General features: G+C 44.8%; 1 protein-coding gene across 1 annotated transcript in view; it reads left to right on the top strand.

Moving 5' to 3' along the window:
- The window catches only part of adamts17 (ADAM metallopeptidase with thrombospondin type 1 motif, 17), an 83,193-nt gene that overhangs the window by 34,982 nt on the left and 28,896 nt on the right, over positions 1–19,315 (top strand). Inside the window, exons 9-13 of the mRNA XM_042062347.1 lie at positions 3,176–3,316; positions 4,754–4,904; positions 7,375–7,476; positions 8,826–8,971; positions 17,129–17,298. Of these exons, the coding sequence (XP_041918281.1) occupies positions 3,176–3,316; positions 4,754–4,904; positions 7,375–7,476; positions 8,826–8,971; positions 17,129–17,298 (710 nt within the window). The remainder of the gene's footprint in view (positions 1–3,175; positions 3,317–4,753; positions 4,905–7,374; positions 7,477–8,825; positions 8,972–17,128; positions 17,299–19,315) is intronic.

Genomic DNA, 19,315 nt, shown 5'->3' with positions numbered 1-19,315 from the left:
CGTGGCAACGAGCTCCCGTTTTTCCACGCTGCAAAAGTTTTGCTTGGTGCGCAACTTTCAGAGTGCAAAGGGTTGAGCACACACATACACACACAGTACACACACAGTACACACTCACAAAAAGTGGCTTATACTGATGTATAGGTATAGGTAAGGTATAGGTAAGGTTTAAGTATATCTAGCCTATACTTGATACTTATACTCAGTTCAGTTCAAATACCTTTATTAATCCCCGAGGGGCTTATACTTAGATATACTTGATATACTGTACTTATACTAATGGAAAAGTCTAAGTATATTTACTGGTACTTGTAGCCAGAGACTGATCTTTGAGAGGCTGCATGACCGATTCTCATTTCATTTTATTCACTTAACTGATTCTAATATTTATACCGGTAAACTTATATTTTACTGAGTGGGTGGCAATAAGTGGCAGTGGCTCAGGAGGTAGAGGAGCCGTCCAGGAACCGGAAGGTTGCAGGTTCAAGCCCAGCTCCTCCTGACAAAACACTTAACCTCAAAAGCACTCCCAATGTACCGGTTGGTGCCCTGCATGGCAGCCTATGCCATTGGTGTGTGTGTAGTATAAATGCAGTATATAAATTATATTAATAAGCAATATAAATACAGTTTGTTAGTGAACAGTACACCTATAAGTTCACTTGTAATGCATCTAAAAGTTTACTACTTGTTACACCTTAAAAATACTTCATACTATAATGAACTAAAAGGTGTGCTAGAAGAATATAACTAGTATCTTCACTAGTTTACTTGCAGTATAGTTTTCATTACTTATGAGTTTACTATTATAAACTGAAAGTGGGCCAATTTAGTCCAAAGAAGTATAAACTTAGTACATTTCCAAGTGTACGTTTATACTTAACTTACTAAAAAAGAAGTAAACTTGGGAATTATACTTAAACTGTACTTCAGCATACTTGATAAAATGAACTTTAAGTATACCTTTTTTTGGTAAATGCATCATGATATGATACTTTTGCTTTGAGCACTGTTGTGAACTTACAATGTAATTGGCCAAAGCCAGATAGGCTGGCAACAACACAAACAACAACAACTATGTGAAGGATGTGCGGCTATGAGAGCATACTTTGAATAGAAATATTCTTGCCTTAATGAGGAGTTTGAGAGCACATTTTTCGCCATGTTCCTCTCTATTTCACCGTGCTAGCAATCAGCCGTTAATCTCTTAGGATAGTCAGGAGAAACTTGACCTGCAATCAATAAACAAGCACCTTTTATCCTCACTGATCACAGAAAAACTTCTGTGTGTATGTGTGGGGGGGGATTCCATGGAAACTTGGTGATTCTTATTAGCTTCGTAGCAGGTCTGAAAACAGTACATCCTTTATGTGCTCCAATGAATCCAAGAGCTTTGGCTCTGACACACCGAGGCAGATAAAAGCCAGACTTGATGTCCTGTGGCGCATTGATGGCCATAATACCCCTGCCACCACAGCCCCAGCTTACTCATTGCTAAAGTCTATGTGTGTTCTATATTTGAAAAAGAATAGACATATATAGGCACACATTGCTATCATGCACGGTACAGCCATTATGTGCTTTAGTAGCTGCTTGGAGGAGAGTGTAGGAATATCAGTGGAAGGGCGCTGGGCTGTGTTGTTTCTGAAGCCCAAGCTCCAGCTCCAGCACAGCCACATGGTCATATGCCTAAAGGAATGCAGCTCGGGAGGGGGTGGGGTGGGGTTGGGGGGCTGTATCAAGACACACAGTAGGCAACGTAAGTGAACTCTATGGCCTGGAACAAGACCAGGTGCCACCGCACTTCCTCTGTCATCCAGCTGTGCTGCTGCGTGGAGGGAGGAAAGGGGTCAATCCAACTGTGCGAAAAAAAGGTTTGACGTCATAATTGCACGCTATCCACATATTCATCTGGGAGCGAAAAATGCCAGCGGAAGACTTTGTTCGAGTGCGTCATGTCACGATTCATCTGCGGGGAAGTGAACGCCACGGCGATTCCCCCAGCCCCTATGCAGACGGGGGAGACGTGGAGAGTAACACTGGTTCCTCTCGGGGGTCAGTGGGCCCTGTTTATGGCTCCATGGCTGTCCTGGCATTCTCACTTAGATCTGGAACAGTGTTTACATCCTTGTGTGTAAATGAATATTGCTTGCGTAACTGCTCATAGCATGTGACTCGTTCGGTTGAAATGGAATAGCAGATAGCAAAGCGGGAGAAGGTCAGAGCACTTATTTTAAAAGCTAGCGTTGTATTTTTTTACTGACTGTATTTTCACTGCTCTTTTTTTTTTTTGCTCGAACGTCATTACCTTTTGTTTTCTCCGCTGAGTTACTTTATTATCTTTTTGAAAAATCAAATCAGAGTTCTTGTAAAAGCCCTGAGTCAAGCCAGAGACTTCCAAATGAAAGAAATGCACATGAAATATCTATTCCGATTCCGTCTTTTCTGTGTTTTCCGTGGCTCTCCTCGCTCCATCTTTATTGCATTTGTTAAGGGCCGGGAACGGAGAACTCCATGCTGGAAGTCACCGTACTGTTTTTTTGTGTTATTAGCTCCTGTGTTTGCTGCTTCAAGTTCACTCTAGGTTGTTGTTTTTAATTTGTAAATGTAGGTCATGGCTTTAGAGGAAGTGCACAGCAACGCTCAGCAGTCAAAGCCTCTCTCTCTCTCTCTGGGCTGCCCTCAGCAGCTGCTGGGCCCCTCGCTATCAAACCCCTTTCCAACGTCCCCGCAGTCCAAAAAGACCCACGCCGACTCTCTGATGCGGAGCAGACATCAACAGGGCCCTTCCTGTCCAGGCTGCCCCCAAAAGATGCCGTAGATAGGGCTCGGTCTTATCCTTCGCAGCAACAGCCGCTTGGATGTCGGCCACACTGCCACATGGGCAGTACCAAGCAGTCATTCTTCGGGCTTGATAAAGATAAAGAAATCAGGGAAACACCAAAAACATTTCCTCAGAATGCAGGAAGTTACACAATGCCTTATTGCAGGGTGGCTAGTTATAATCTGTAAATGAGTGTTGCCTGCAGATAAGCGGTCAGGGCTGGGTCATTTCAGTTCTTTGGGCTGAAATGTGTCAATATTTGCTAGATGTTTGAGTTTGATTTGTATGGGATTGATGATTGGTGCTCTACTTTTTGAATGGGATTGATGATTGGTCCTCTGCTTTCTCCAGCATGGGAATGAGCCATGATGATGACCACGCCACTTGCACTGGACACTCCCACATCATGTCTGGCGAGTGGGTCAAAGGTCGCAACCCTAGTGACCTCTCCTGGTCGTCCTGCAGCCGTGATGACTTGGAAAATTTCCTCAGGTAAGATCAAAGTCATTTTTTTTTCCACTCAATGCCTAGCCAACCTCACATTTATCAATGTGAAGGTGCATTCACGGCGGTCCACTGCACGTGTTCTGAATCTCCTTCTGCAGTAGCTGCGCTCTCTCTGCGTGTCTGATGTCTGGAGCCGGTGTGAGTTTTCCTTGGATGGCCACAGCACAGACATTAACTGATATTGTCCAAGTGTAAGATTTTCCCCATCCACTCTCTCTAGTCGGGAACAGCTGCTCTTACTCTGCTCTCCACTGTCTCTCTCCCTCCCGTGATCCCTGACTGCGGTCTCGTAGTCTCTGAACCCCCACGCCCACCCCCACCCTCTGGTCGGCCACATTAGACATATCTCAACAGTAGCCAGGATTCCCGAGCACGGTAGTGGCCACAGCTTTACCCACCCCAGTCTGGGCTTCTGATGAGGAAACTCTTCTAACAGCCTCCCTCTCTCTCTTTTTTTATATAAGTAACACAATGTTATGAGGGTGGAAAATAAGCCTCATCCCCGACTGAACAGAGGGGTGCAGTTTTCCAGCCTCTCTGATTGTGCTCGTGCGCGGTGGCAGTCTTTGCAGTGTGCCATTTCAAAGGCCCCCCCCTTTCTGAACGAGCTCTCCTTTGAAGCGCTGCTAACTAGCCTTGCATGTCTGCGGCTGATTGCGGCGCTCTCATTTGATAAGGAATGCACAAGAGGCGAGGCTTACTGTGGTGAGGACCCGCAAGACTCACGCCGAGGAGTGACAGAGACGCACAATTTGAAAATACTGATTCAGCCTGGATTTCACCAAACTGATTCTCCATTGGAAGAAACTTGGTGGCAGGAGAAAAAGGCTAAATATAATTTGTTCGACAGCACGTTAAGTTTGTCATTATGCTCTGGTTTTCCTTCAAGCTCTTTATCTTACGGTTGGTCTTTCCTCACTGTAGCTATGATGGTGGTTTGGTGGGAAAGACTCAATCCTTTGTATTTATTTTCATATGTCACCTCTGGCATTTGGAGTCTTGTTAGGTCATTGTTTCACAACTCAATATATCTGTTGTTGAGCTGCTCTGTTGAAAAGATAAATGTCTTGGTTATAATCCAAGGTGTTAAGTAATATCACCTGAGGCTCATTGTGGGGAAAGTGACATCATTCATGACACAACCCTGCATTTCAAACAAAGTAACCCCAACTAGCCCCCTGCAAATTTCTGTAACTGTAAAAAGTTGTTTAACTGTAAATTACTCTTAATATGCCTGTTATGAAGCTGTATCGGCACATTAACGCCTCAGTATTTCAGAGTCAACTCCACCCTCCCCAAAACCAACATGTTGTTTCTGCCTCTCTAAACGGAGCCCTTCTCTTGCTGGTGGGAAAACAGTGCAGCTTTGTGCCTGTATGTTTGTGTTTGTTTGTGTTCTCATTGTGGGCTCCCACCGCACAGGTCGAAGGCCAGCTATTGCCTGCTTCACACGGACCCGCGGAGCCGCTACGTGGTCCGACTGCCCCCCAAGCTGCCCGGCATGCACTACAGCGCGGACGAGCAGTGCCAGATTTTGTTTGGCACCAATGCAACCTTCTGCAATGATATGGAGGTACCTCAGGAACTGTCTATTTCTTTTGTTTAACCCAATCCCTCGCACTAGAACGAAGGAAAAACCCCATGACCCAGGCTCGAGACGCCACTTGTTGTATATTTGGATAAAGCACCTTGGAAAATCCATAGGCCGGTGTTTTATGAGATGGCGTATTCCTAAATGCTTTTACTCCTTATAGTCACGGTACGGAGCTGTTAAACTGAAGTGAACTGTGTTTAATACCCACCCCAAGGGGTTTGCCTGCGTAGCTTTCCAAATGAATGATATACATCAGATTTCTCTCCACAGTCACCCCCCCTACACTATTGAGCAGGTTCTGTTTGCGCGTAACCACTCGTGTCCTTGGGGCACTTGCACTCGGATACCATGTTGCCATAGTGAGCCCCTCCAAAATATCAATACATATGGCAGGTGCCGACAGTTCAGGTTTGATTTTACATAGCGCTCTCTCTCTCTCTCTCTCTCTTTCTTTCTCTCTCTCTCTCTCTCTTTCTCCCTCTCTCCTCCACACCACACCGATATTTCCACTCATCACCCCCTCTGCCAGGCCTTGTAAAGCACTGGTGGAGTCGCTGGCCAAATGCATGTGCATTGTCTAGACAACACCTTCCAGACCCAAGCGAGAGTGGTCTCACATAAAATGCCCCCTCCCCTCCCCTCAATGAAGAGAAATTGTTCAGCAACAATAGACAGAGGGAAGGAGATGGCGAAGGTAGAGTTCGGTAGTGACACTTTAATGACCGCCGGGCAAAGCCAGGCACTTGCAATTGACAGATTGGAAAATGTTATTGAATGTGGTGAGAGGCGAGTACCTATGAAAGGCTTCCCTGGTGGAGCAGAGATGGAATGGCTCCTAGAAATATGATGTTGCGCTCTGCCAAAGAGTGCACTTGCTATGTGAGTGATGGTTCCTCAAAATCCCTTCTTTTTTAAGCCAACACTTGAACGTGAATGTGGTTCGTTAGAATGCAGAGCCAGAACAGTTTGCGGTACAAACCGTTTTCTTTGTGCTGCCTCAGTGTTTGCTGACGTCACGCATTCAATAACGTTATTGGAGCCTCGTGGATGCAGGCTACCGTTTCATCAATCTTCAAAGCCAGGCAGATCATTATTCCGAACAGACGACGGCCAGCAGACCATTAAGGCTTGTTTTCTACTAATGATGAAGTGAACACAGTGCTTGAGAATTGAGGGGGGAGGAGAGAGAGAGGGAAAGGGAGGGGGGAATGAGAGAGTGAGAGAGAAGAAATCTGGCCACTGTCTGTACACTGACAAGGTAACTGAGCCGCTTGACCAAACTGCAGGGAAAACTGGGTTGTGTATGGCATGAGGAGTGATTTAGTGCGTGTCCTGCGCTGGCAGCTCATGGTGAGGTTTTCCACCGTGCTCCACCTCACACCTCCACCTACCTCACGCTGCACTGTGGTGGCAGGAACAGGATACGGCTGCCAATTAAACCATATCCATTTAATTGGCCTTCCTACCAACATGCCAGGCCGAGGCTCACTCGCAGTGAGTTGTGAGTGCAGGGAAGGATTTGTCAGTGAAACGTCCCCCTCCCTCACTCTCCTGTGTTGGTGACTGTGAGGTTTATGGCCACAGATGTTCCTTAAGGGTGTGTGGCTGGGTGGGTCATTTGTTGTTGTTACCTACTGTAGACCAAACCGTAAACTTCCATGGTTTTCGAGACATTTCCTTTGATTTCTTTTTTCCATGCAATTCCAAGGGCCATGTTGTGCACTCTCCTTCACGATGCTTGATTTAGAATTTAGAATTTAGAAGTCAGTGAGCTCAGGGTGTGCTGAAAAAGTCATTCAGCATACTCTTTTCAGTCAGTCATGAAAGGACCTCCGTCAGTGGAAGGGCTACGAGATCTGTACATTGTTCTATCGCCAATTACCTTTAGGGCACATTTGGGGGGTGTGCTGTGTGTTTGATAGAATATTTTATGTGTGCAGACATGGATCTGTGACCTTCAGAGAGCATGCAAAGCGAGGTGTCCATACTGCTCCTGCCAAAACGCCTTTGGAGAAGAAAATGTTCAGAAGTTCACAGTGTGCACACTTAAAATCTGCTCTCTCTCCCTCTATCAGTCTCTCTCTCTCTATCTCTCCCCCTATCCCTCTGTCAGTCTCTCTGTGTCTCTCTCTATCTCTCTCTCCCTCTCCTTCTGTCAGTCCCCCCCATCTCTCCCCCTATCCCACTCCCTGTCTCTCTCTGTCTCTTTCCCTGTCAGTCTCTCCCTCTCTCTCTCTCTCTCTCTCTCTATCTATCTCTATCTCTATCTATCTCTCTCTCTCTCCCTCTGTCAGTCTCTCTTCTTCCTCCTTGCCATAGCTCAATGTGCTGCTCTGTTTCAGAGGGACGAATGCCTGACATTCCAGTGGCAGGGCCTGGTTAGCACAGCGCTGCTGTGCGTGGTTCTCGTTGGCCGTTGCTAATCCCACGTCTCAATGCTGTCTTTCAGCACCTCATGTGTGCCGGCTTGTGGTGTCTGGTGGAGGGTGACACCTCGTGTAAGACCAAACTGGACCCTCCGCTGGATGGTACCGAGTGTGGGGCGGACAAGGTAAGGACCCGTGTGGGTTATCCAGGCCATGACTTATAATACCCACCAGTCGAAAGCTGGGCTGGCCCAAGACTGATTACTGATTCTAGTTAAGGTAAAATACCAGGTAAAAGGCAAAATTAGACACTTTTGTGAAAGTCGGTAATTTTATGGAAATGTTTGTCTGTATATGTGTGTGTGTGACGGGGCGCATAGCTACCGCCACCGCAGCGACACGCTGCTTACGTTAACAGAGACTGAGCGCGAACGTCAGCTTACGTGTTTTATGTCTGTCTTTCATGCCATTCATCTGCTTATGTGTTTCATATCTGTTAACCATGTCATTCATCATACAATTTCAGTAATTCCCGTTGCTGTTAATTAGACGTCTTATAACATTCTACACAACGGTGAATTTGCCTAGGCTACTTTTATCCATTACAACTCTTTACAGTTTAAAATCATACATTTCCATTCATTGTCATTTACGTTAAAATAAGCACTCGTCAAACTTGTCTTGTCACACCAATGTTGTGTTTATTTTAAGTTAAAACCATACAGCAGAAAAGTCATATTGCAAAATGTTTGTCTCACCAGCGTTCAGCGTCTCGTCTTCTGTTTGTTGTGGTAAAAGTTTCCCTGTGCCTAGTTCCGGGTTTTATTAACGCGGTGACTTCCGGGTTCACCGGAAGTGAACCCGTGTTTTAATAATTAAATTGTATAGACTGTTAAAACAATGTTGGCTATGCCGACTTGAAATAAGATGTTTAAAATATGTCATTACAATTGTCCAGATATTTGGAGAGTGTTTTCTAGCAGTTTAGCACATTTATTGTTAGCCCACCGGCGTTACCCCCTGTATTTTTGACAGTGTTGGTATGACCCAATTTAGAGGGGCACTTGGGCCTAATTTAAGCCTCCCCAGTGAGTTGGTAGGGAGAGCAGGTCATGGACAGACGTGAGTCTTGTAGCTCTCCTATCTAAGGTATTGTTGACTGGTGCAAAGTCTGTGTTGATTATTGTCTAGACATTTTTTGACTATCATGTCAGTTTATTTTCTTTATTGAAAAAGTTTTTGTTTTCCTTATTTTTATTTTTTGCTCTGTTACTATTTAATGACTAATTAATTGCCTACGGGCCTTATTTTGGGAAAAAATAAAATTCCCATCTTCTACAAAATCCACCTTGAGTCCTTCCTGAGAGTGTTCCACCTTTTGCTCAACCCGCCTCGACACACTTACCCTAAACAGTGTGTTTGTTTGTGTGTGTGTGTGTGTGCTTGCGTGTGTGCATGTGCGTGTACGTGTGTATGTATGTGCGTGCATTTGTTTGTGTGTGTGTGTGTGTGTGTGCGTTTGTGTGTCCATCAGTGGTGCCGTGCGGGAGAGTGTGTGAGTAAGACGCCCATCCCACAGCATGTGGACGGAGACTGGAGTCCCTGGAGCCAGTGGAGCCGCTGCAGCCGCACCTGCGGGACAGGAGCCCAGTTCAGACAGAGGAAGTGTGACAATCCACCGTAAGTCTCTCTCTCACACACACACACACACACACACACATATGCACATGCTCACGCAAATATGCACATGTACACGCACATGCGCGCGCACACACACACACACACACACACACACACACACACACACACACACACACACACACACACACACACACACACATATATGCACATGCACACACACACACACACACACACACACACACATATATGCACATGCACACACACGTACACAAGTACACACGTGCACACACACACACACACACACACACATAATATTTGACTGGTTGCCCAAACCTTTACAGATTACTTTCAGGTTCTGATGAGATTACTGTAGTTATTGTTTTTCCTCATAAACCCCACTTCAATCCAAATCCAAAACGGCTCGAGTGGGAGATTGCAATGGTCAACAGGCCTTCCAGTACTTTCATGGTACTTCTAGTGTTACTAAATATGTTCACTCTCTTACAATTATTAATATATCTGTAATGAGCTAAATCTTACTCAGCTTGTTTCCTCCCCTACCCGTCCTAATAGAAAATTTCCAGATAAGTCAACCCTAATAGATCTAATACTCACCAACACTCCACAGAAGTATAAAGAAATAGGGGTATTCTCTAACGACATCAGTGACCATTGCACCGTAGCATGTGTTAGGGACACCAAGCTCCCTAAATCCAAGCCTCGCATCCTCATTAAAAGAAATGTTAAAAGGTTTATAGAACAAGCCTTTTTACATGACTTAAACATCTGTGATTTCTCTAGAATTAGTCTCATACTGGATATCAATGTGGCATGGAACTACTTTCACTCACTTTTTCTCTCTATTACTGATAAACATGTCCCCCTAACCTGCTATAGAATTAAAGTGCGTGACAACCCCTGGTTTTCCAATGAACTGTCTTCTCTGATCCATGAGAGAAATGCAGCCTGGGCCTTAGCAAGGACCTCAAACCTCCAATCTGACTGGGCCAACTTTAGGTATCTTAGAAACAAGTGCACTTACCTTATAAGAAAGTGCAAATCTGACTTCTACCTCAAATCAATGTCCTCAAACCTAAATAACCCAGCTAAATTTTGGAAGATGATAAAATCCCTTGAACTACCTCCCAGTGACTCTGCTCTCCCCAAGCATATAGTTAAAGACACCCAACAGATCTCAAACAAGAATGATATTGTTAATGCTTTCAATGACCATTTCATTAAGGCAGGGGACATATTCGAACAATCATATCCTGAAGAAGTTTCACACAGCCATGTCTCCTCACCCCTTCAACACACTTCACCTGCTTCTCTGGTCAGTGAGGGATTTGACTTTGAATTCATTCCATCATCCACAGTGCTTAAGGCTCTTAAAAAAATTGACACCAGGAAATCAGCTGGCCCTGATGGCCTAGACCCTGCTTTACTGAAGCTATCAGCACATATAGTGGAACCCATTACATACATTTTTAACTTGTCCTTGTCTTCAAATGAATTACCAGATGTTTGGAAATCAGCCCATGTGCTCCCCCTGCTAAAAGGGGGGGACCCCCTCCATTCTTGACAATTACTGCCCAATCTCTAAATTGTCTGCACTTGCAAAGGTCCTAGAGTCTTTAGTAAATACCCAACTTAAGGGCTTCCTGCAAAACCATAACATACTTTGCCCGGCACAGTCAGGCTTTAGGGCCAAGCATAGCACCATTACTGCAGCTACCAAGGTGCTTGATGACATCATCTGTGACCTTGGCAACAAGATGAGCTGTGCTGCCCTGTTCATCGACTTGTCAAAGGCCTTTGACACAGTTGATCACTGTATCCTGCTCAAGAGGCTCCGGGACATTGGCTTGGGCATTAAGGCAGTTGAGTGGTTCGAAAACTATCTTGCCAACAGAACTCAAACTGTAGTTGTCGACGGGCATAGTTCTGCTCCTCTGGGGGTCCGGCGAGGTGTCCCTCAAGGGTCTATCCTTGGTCCGGTCCTATTTACCATTTATATAAACACCATCGCCTCTGTTGCAGATGATAGCAAAATACACCTCTATGCAGACGACACAGTTCTATATTGTTCCGCCCCCACCCTTACTCAAGCTTATCAATCGTTACAGCAGTCTTTTAATTTATTACAGGACACCTTCATTGAACTTAGACTGGTATTAAATGTTGGTAAAACTAAGGTGATGCAGTTCACAAAGTCTCGCACAGTACCCGCACCAACCACCCTTACCATTTCCACACTGGATGGGAAGTGTGTTGAAAATGTTTCATCTTATAAATATCTTGGTCTGTGGATTGATGAAAAGCTAACCTTTTAAAGTTCATATTGATAAGTTAGTGAGAAAGCTAAGAGTAAAGCTCGGCTTTTATTTTAGAAATAAATCCTGTTTTACTCTCCAAGCTAGGAGGAAACTGATCAGTGCCACTTTCCTACCAGTCTTGGACTATGGGGATGTTATTTATATGCATGCTGCCTCTACCACACTGCGCGCACTTGACACAGTCTACCATGGTGCACTACGGTTCATTACTAATACCAAGTCACGCACTCATCACTGTCGTCTTTATGAGATGACTGGTTTTAGCTCTTTAGGTCTGCGTAGATGGTTCCACTGGCACATTTTTATTTATAAAGCTATTAATGGTGATTTACCCAGCTATCTTGTCTGTTGACTTGGAATCATTCCATTTACAATCTCCGCTCCGTTAACACTCTGGCTCTAAATATCCCACGTACAACAACTGAATTTGGTAAGACTGCTTTTAGCTATGCTGCTCCTTGGTGTTGGAATTTGCTCCAAAAAGTTTTGAAGCTTTCTGTTTTTATCCCACTTGGACATTTTAAACAGTTACTTAAACGATCCAAATCTGAACAGTGCACATGCTTCCAATGACCCCTTTATGTGATTTTTATATTCCAAATCTGAACAATGCACATGCTTCCAATGACCCCTTTATGTGATTTTTATATTGTTTTTACATGTACTGTAAATCTGTTTTTGTTGTGTCACTGGCTTGTGTCGCTGTTTTTTTGGTCTGTGGTCTCATGTCTTTCTTCTATGTTATTCTGTCCTTATTAGTCTGTCTTGTCATCAATGTTTCTGTGTAACTTGTGTATCTGTTGCCCCAGGGCTCCCTTGTAAAAGAGATTTGAATATCTCAATGGGACATCACCTGGTAAAATAAAGGATAAATAAAAAATAAATATATAAGCGATTGAGGCTGCCCAGTAGTCAAGTAGTTGTACAACATATAGGTGAAAGGGCCCATGTCCAGTAACAAGCTTTGGCTGAGCTGACTAGATCCCCATATCTTTAGACTCTAGTCCAGAAGTGGTCAACTCCGTATGAAAAATGAACACCATTGCAGTTTGGCCTTATCGGCCGGGTGAGCTGTAGACCATGTGTTGAGATTTAACAGGTCAAGGCTCTGACAGATGTTTTTAAAGTTTGTTTCTAAGCAAAATTATTTGAAAGCCACAAAAACACATTTGAGTCCATCAGCAAGCAGCTGCTTTATTGAGTTGCTGGTGCCTGTCAGAGGCAGGTATGAGTATGGGGATGAAGTATATGTTTTAAATAAGATTACCTACTTACCTACTTAGAAATATGTTTAATTGAAGTAAAGAATTCTGTAACTATTGTGATTTCTAGAATTGAAGCCATATGTCTTGACTCTACTATGCACATACACACACACACACACCACACAGTCATTGGACACACACCAAAAATAATCTTCAATATGATTTTAAATTTGTGTAAAAGAGGTTCACCAAATGAGATCAGATCAATGGTGGTCACCCAGTTCAGTCCAGAAAAAAAACGTAATTTGCCTCTCGAAGATGAGCCTGGACCGATGGCAACGGAGGGAACAACTCGCTCACCTCCGCCAAGCTGGCGCGGCCCTGGGAAAGAGCATGATGTTTTTATTTGCGTCTTGGCAGCCGAGCCCCTCTCTCCACTGTACCGATGGTGACAGGGCTTCTAGCGGAGCTCGCTCCAAACACAAAAGCTCTCCGCTGGCCAGCAAGGGAAAGAGGGAGAGTGGGAAGGAGGGAGGGAGAGAGGGAAGGAGGGAGCGAGAGAGGGAAGGAGGGATGGAAGGAGGGAGCGAGGGAGGGAGCGAGGGTGTGCTTGGCAGAGTATTTTGGGGGCCATCATTTTAAGACAAACACAAATCCAGCCGTGTCTCTCTGCCAGCGGCAGGACATGTGCCATGGACTGGAGCGGGCCAAGAGAACCATGAGTTTGAAAAAACAAACAGGTACTTTTGTTTGTTTGTTTTAATATGGAGCGAGCTGTTTGTGGGGCGTTTTTTTTTAGTGCCGCCGCACCAGGATGAATGCGAGAATCAGTCCTTCAGCCTGGTGTCCAGCTCTGGCTGTAAACCTTCCTACGCCGCGGCTGCTGCTGCTGCTGCTCCTGCTCCGGCGTTGGAAGGAAGAGAGAGAGAGACTGAGGGAGGAGGAGGGAGATAGGAATGGAGAGCAAGTAACTGAGAGAAGGAGGGGGAGAGAGAGGGTGAGGGGAACACTGGGATCTGTCTGTCTCTGTGTGTACCGCCTTTAGACACAGAGGGGAACGGGGTCATTCTAGCTCCATTCACAGTGGTAAGAGTTGCCCCTCAGGGAAGAGAGGGGTTAGGGACGGTGTGGATAGAGGGATAGGGGATTTAACATTTACATTTATTCATTCATTTAGCAGATGTTTTTTTCATATAGCAATTATATTACAAGGGACATTTTTCTTGGAGCAACTAGATAGATAGATAGATAGATAGATAGATACTTTATTGATCCTCAAGGGGAAATTCAAGCTAGGGGGTTAAGTGCCTTGCTCAAGGGCACAACAACAGTGGAAGGTGGGAATTAAACCCCTAACTTTTTAGGCTACTCCATGCTAGCTAGGGATCGACCGACCGACTGTTTTTTTCAGGGCCGATACCGATATCAATTATTACCAAAACAGGAGGCCAATAACCGATATGTAAAACCGATATGTCAGTTGTCAAAAAAGGGGGTAGATAGTAAAGGCGATATGCTGCAAAAATTTAATTCAAAAGCATTTAATTATGCAACTTTTCTTTCTTCTTTTGATACACAATTGTCTATCAACTTGCATCACTTGCAAGTATATATCCTGTGTAGGCCTATCATGTTAATCCAAGAGCTGAGTGATGGCAATTATTTTCATAAAGTAGGCCTACACAATGGGCTATGTGCTTGTTAAGGGACCTGTCACAAAGAGGATGCTTTGCCATCGTGTGTGTGAGTGCACGAGAGAGGGAGAGGAAGAGGTGCATGCGTGATGGCAAGTGTTACGGTTGAATAGTTTAACAAAAGTTTTAAAATAGTTCTTAGGCTATTTAGGCATGCAATTTGTGTCCATATGCTATCTGTACTATGTCCCGTGTTTCACAATTAACGGACGAGGCGGAGGCAAAGAACTCCCGACGCACAGCACCCGAGTTTGTAGGCTAACTAGTAAACAGCATAGGCCTACCACTAACGTGCATCAATCGTGAATTCGCTAAATGGAGGAAGTGGGTGCTTTACTTTTGATACGGATCAAAGAGACAATAGCTTACAAAGTGGTGTTTTTGTAACTTCAGTGTAGATGATTGTGATTCATTGCAACTTCAGCGATGTAGGCTACCTTCCTTACCTTCAAAAAGTAGCTCCGTACAGCTGAAGCTCAGTCTACAGTCTGCCTCAGTGAGAATCCTAAACTTTCTCTGTGTTCAGTCTTCGATCCTGATTGGCTGCATTCGCGCTAACTAACAAATCAGACGGTGTAGTGGGCGGGACAATGCTCTTGACCACAGAGTAGCAAATGCAGGGTGTGAGAGACGCTTTACAGACAAAGTAGCACGTTTCGTTCTTTATCCATTTCAATATCGGCTTATCGGGTGAAAAAATGACCGATACCGATTATTATAAAAATGATAAATATCGTCCTTAATAATCGGCCAGGCCGATAATTGGTCGACCCCTAATGCTAGCCCAGCTCCTTAGCCACTACGCTACCACTAGAGGTGGGTCGGTTGTGAACGAACTAGTTCGTTCGAACGGGTCTTTAAAATGAACGACCTGAACTGGTTTGCCTTTCCAGTTCTTGTTCGTTCTTTCGTTCGTCGCTGAATCACACTGACCTAGTGCTGCTGTGAATGCCAATAGACCTCTCCGGAATAAGTCCCACCTCCGAAACAGCCGTGTCCACCCAACTTCCGGGCGTCGAATGTCTATGGGAAATAACATGGCGTTTCGAAATATCACACCGGTAAAACATCTGTAGGTGGCGAAGTAGAAAAAAATGGTGGGCCGATTGGCCTACACACTTCTGCCATCTAGTTTCCACTGGGTTTTTTGATTGTCGGTGCCGTTAAAGTAGAAATATATCAGTAAGAAGCACTAAGCTAACGCACGCTTCAGACGCCGCGACTCCCCCAATCAAGGTTGCATAGCAACGGCAATGTTTCATAGTTTGTCTTCACCGAAATGGAGTTTGTGACACCAGAGCCTGTCTACGGAGGTGGCACTAACCCTGCGTGAAATCATCATGTTTGATAGGTTGTTAATACATTCTGAAAATGTTACTGTTCTGATCAAGGACATGCAAAATAAAGCTATCAATTCAATACGATTCAGCCTCTGATTCCTAGTCTGCTTATCATTATCTGTTATTCGTGAAAAAAAATCTCATCTCGTCATGTCTTTAGTGTCTTCGTCGGCAATTTCTTTCTTTTTCAAATATCTCAAAAACAGCCAACAAACTCGCACAGTCATGTTGAAAAGAGGCTGAACCTTGCAAACGATTTACATTTATAGACCACTGAAACCACGCATAAATCACATGTGAAAATGACCATCACGTTAGGTTGTGACTGGTTGGTTGTGAGCAAGATCTAACGCCCTCGTCCGCCCGCGTACATTGGAACTAGCTCCCGGTTAGCATTAATAATCGTATACTACTTAAACGGCACCGACAATCAAAAAATTCAGTGGAAACTAGATGGCAGAAGTGTGTAGCCCAATCGGCCCACCAGCTTTTTCTACTTTGTCACCTACAGAGTTTGACAGGTACGATCTTTCGAAACGGCATGTTATTTCCCATAGACATTTGACGACCGGAAGTTGGATGGATACGGAAGTTACGGAGGCGGGACTTATTCTGGAGAGGTCTATGGCCCAGCATCCTAAGGCGAGAGCCAAACTAATCGTATGCTGTTGTCTGTATTGTTTCTAAAACGTTCTCATTCATCCTCAATTAGCCAATGAGGGGCATGAAAGCACAGCACCGTTTCCATGAAAAAAAAAACAAATGGGCTAGTGAGACTAGTGGGAGAGTATACGATAAAAAATAACGATAATGGTTTACATTAACAATTCCATTTTGCATTTCAATATTGGCATTTACATTTAAATATCTGTCTAATGGTAAATGCATGGTGTCTTTGCATTTTCTGTGTCATGCCAGGTTAATAAATGTCTCTTCAATCTGTCTCGTTTGTTCGTTCGTTCTCACGCCAAGACCCCCCACCTGTTTCACTTCGGTCTGTCGTTCTCGTTAAGTCAGTCACTCGTTCTTGGCTAGAAGCAGAGTGATTATGGCTCTGTAGCCTAGGCAAAATGGGGACTTGAAACCTTTTCATCAATATAATCTTTCTGCCAAGCCTTTAAACATGTTTGTCGGCATAGCCTACTGGGTCTTTGTCCCTTTATGAATGAACACATTTTTAAAAAAGAAATTAGCTGATCTAGCCGTATACTCTATCTACCTTCAATATGTCAATTTAATGTCAAGGTGAATGAACACATTAGCTACTGCTGTTTTGTCTAAAAGTACACATAATCATGAAGTTGCAGCTATATTTTTGCCGCTACAATTACAGTGTTGTGTTGACCGTTTGCACAAACGAGGAGCTGAGAACCTGCATTCCATGATTCACCGCTGAACTACGTTGTAGGCTACCGGAAATGCGACTGAACGAACGAACGAACGATTCAGAACGAATCATCTTGGCGAACTGAACGACGCAAACTGTGTCATGAGAACGAACGACAAAATCCACCTCTAGCTACCACCGCCCTACCAGGATGGTGTGGAGAGAGGTGTTGGGGACAGTAAGGAGAGTGTCCAGTCCCAGTGACTGACGCCGTTGCTGTCATTCTCTCCACAGGCCTGGTCCTGGCGGGAGGCACTGCCAGAAGACGAGCGTGGAGCACAAGGCCTGCGAGAGCCCGCCATGCGCCAAGGGCCTGCCCACCTTCAGAGACCAGCAGTGCCAATCCCACGACCGGCAGAGCAACAAGAGGAAGAACAGCATGTTGACCGCCGTCATCAACGATGGTGAGGCTCGAACGCAGAGGACGCCACCAAACACGTAAACACAGATGGCATATTACGAGCGTAACACGATCCCAGCAGTGTGACATCACGTGTTCGTAGTACACACACAAACACTTAATCAACAAAAAGTATTCCTATGGTGACTCTCACACTCTGAAATACGCCTACAGTGTACACATGTAAGCGCACATACACATACACACACACACACAGCCTGCTCCACCCTTGTTGCTGCCAACACACCCTTTGAGTATATTGTTTACACTCATCCCAGAAACAGGATTCTGACATCAGAGAAAGACTTGTCAGCCCAATGTACAGTTTGTACCAGCCCTGTGCCTCCATGGCTCCACTCAAGCAAAACAAAATAAAAGCACGTCCCCTGAGATTTGTGGGAGAACTTTATTGCGGTCCTCAAGGGGCTGGATGTTGATCTAAAGAGATGATGAGTATTAAGTAATGAATAGACATTTGGCCACATCTGCACATGAGCCGTAGCCTCTGTGCTGGCGTCCTTCATATGCAGTGGTCTGCACAGGCTTAGCTCATAGCCTCCAGCGGTAAATGTCATAAATATATTCTTCCTGTCGTGTGTTTTCTGCTGAGAGGTGACAGCACTGGGCGGTTTCCTTATTTTAATTCCACCCCCAGGATTTGTATTACTTCAGGTTTTAATGAACAAATTTGACATCCAGCATGCACAAAGCTTTTTTTTAGGACTCGAGTGTTCAGCAATTGAGAGTGTCTCCTATTTAGGGGTGGGGAATATCATTCCTAGAATTCCGTGTTTGTTTTTTCACTCGATATGTGAAACTTTTTAATCAGCCTTCCCCAATTCATTGTCACTGGTCAGGATTATTACAGCTGCTTGCCAAATGTCTTCGCTTTTTTTTTTTACGTGATTTTTTTTTTTTTCCATAACAGGATGTGGAAATGTTTATCTGAAGATGGTGAAATAGCCATGAGTTTCTCCATCCCCCACCGCTGTTTCCCGTTCCCGTTCCCCACCAAAAACAGCTCTGCTCCGACTGCTCCAGAGTAGCTGGCCCTCTTCTCCCCTCAGCCCCTCCGCCAGAGTCAGCAGGAACGCTCCAATTTGTCCAGCATTGTCCTGTCTCGGTCCTTAACCCAAACAGGCAGCCCTTTTTTTTGCAAACCCAGCATTCCTTCACAATTACTGTAATGTTTGCCACATACTGTGCCTGCTGGTAGGTAGTTGTAGGTGAGGCTCACAAAAGCGCATCCGTGAAGTTATTTTAATGCCACTGAATTCTGAATGTGATGTTGTCGGTGCTGTCAATGGAGGCTGTCTGAGCATTGGTTGGCCTACTGCTGAGAACAAAGGCTTCTTCTGAGGCCCTATTCACAAGGCTTTCTGCAGTCTCTGTGTCTGAGATTTCTAGTGCCTGGGTTTTTTTTTTCTTCTTGGGTGCCAGTCTGTGTCCTTATTCTGATGTCTGCTAAGGAATTAGCTTCAGAAGTGACATGCAGTTTTGATTCTCACGTGCTCTAATCTTTCATCACTTTCATTCAGCCCAAAAGCCTTTGCAGTCTGCCGTTGACTTGGATGTGGATTGCCTACTAGTCTTTTATATACATACATCACTTCTCAAATGCTCACACACATCTCTATCCTCTCCGCAACACACACACACACACACACGCGCACATCTATATCCTCTCCGCAACACGCACGCACGCACGCACAGACACACATACACACGCAGGCACGCACAGACACAGACTTGCCGCAGCACAGACAGACTCAATAGAAACAAGACCATGATGTCTGTTTCAAGCTTCACTTAGATCCATTTGGTTCATCTATATTTCACACAGAATCTTTCATCTTGCCCAGACTTGTAATAAAGAGCAATCCCTCCAGATTTCATGCACCATCATAACTGCCTATCAAGGGCATCAATCACGAGGAGCACCCGTGGTGTTTCTCAGCGGCCTGGCTTCAAAAGAAATAGCTCTTAACCACTCTTCGCCTCGTATGCATAGGTCCAGACTA

This window comes from Alosa sapidissima, chromosome 14 (genome assembly GCF_018492685.1).
Source record: "Alosa sapidissima isolate fAloSap1 chromosome 14, fAloSap1.pri, whole genome shotgun sequence".
In the NCBI taxonomy this organism is placed as follows: Eukaryota; Metazoa; Chordata; class Actinopteri; order Clupeiformes; family Clupeidae; genus Alosa; species Alosa sapidissima.
This window is presented reverse-complemented; position numbering and strand designations above follow the sequence as displayed.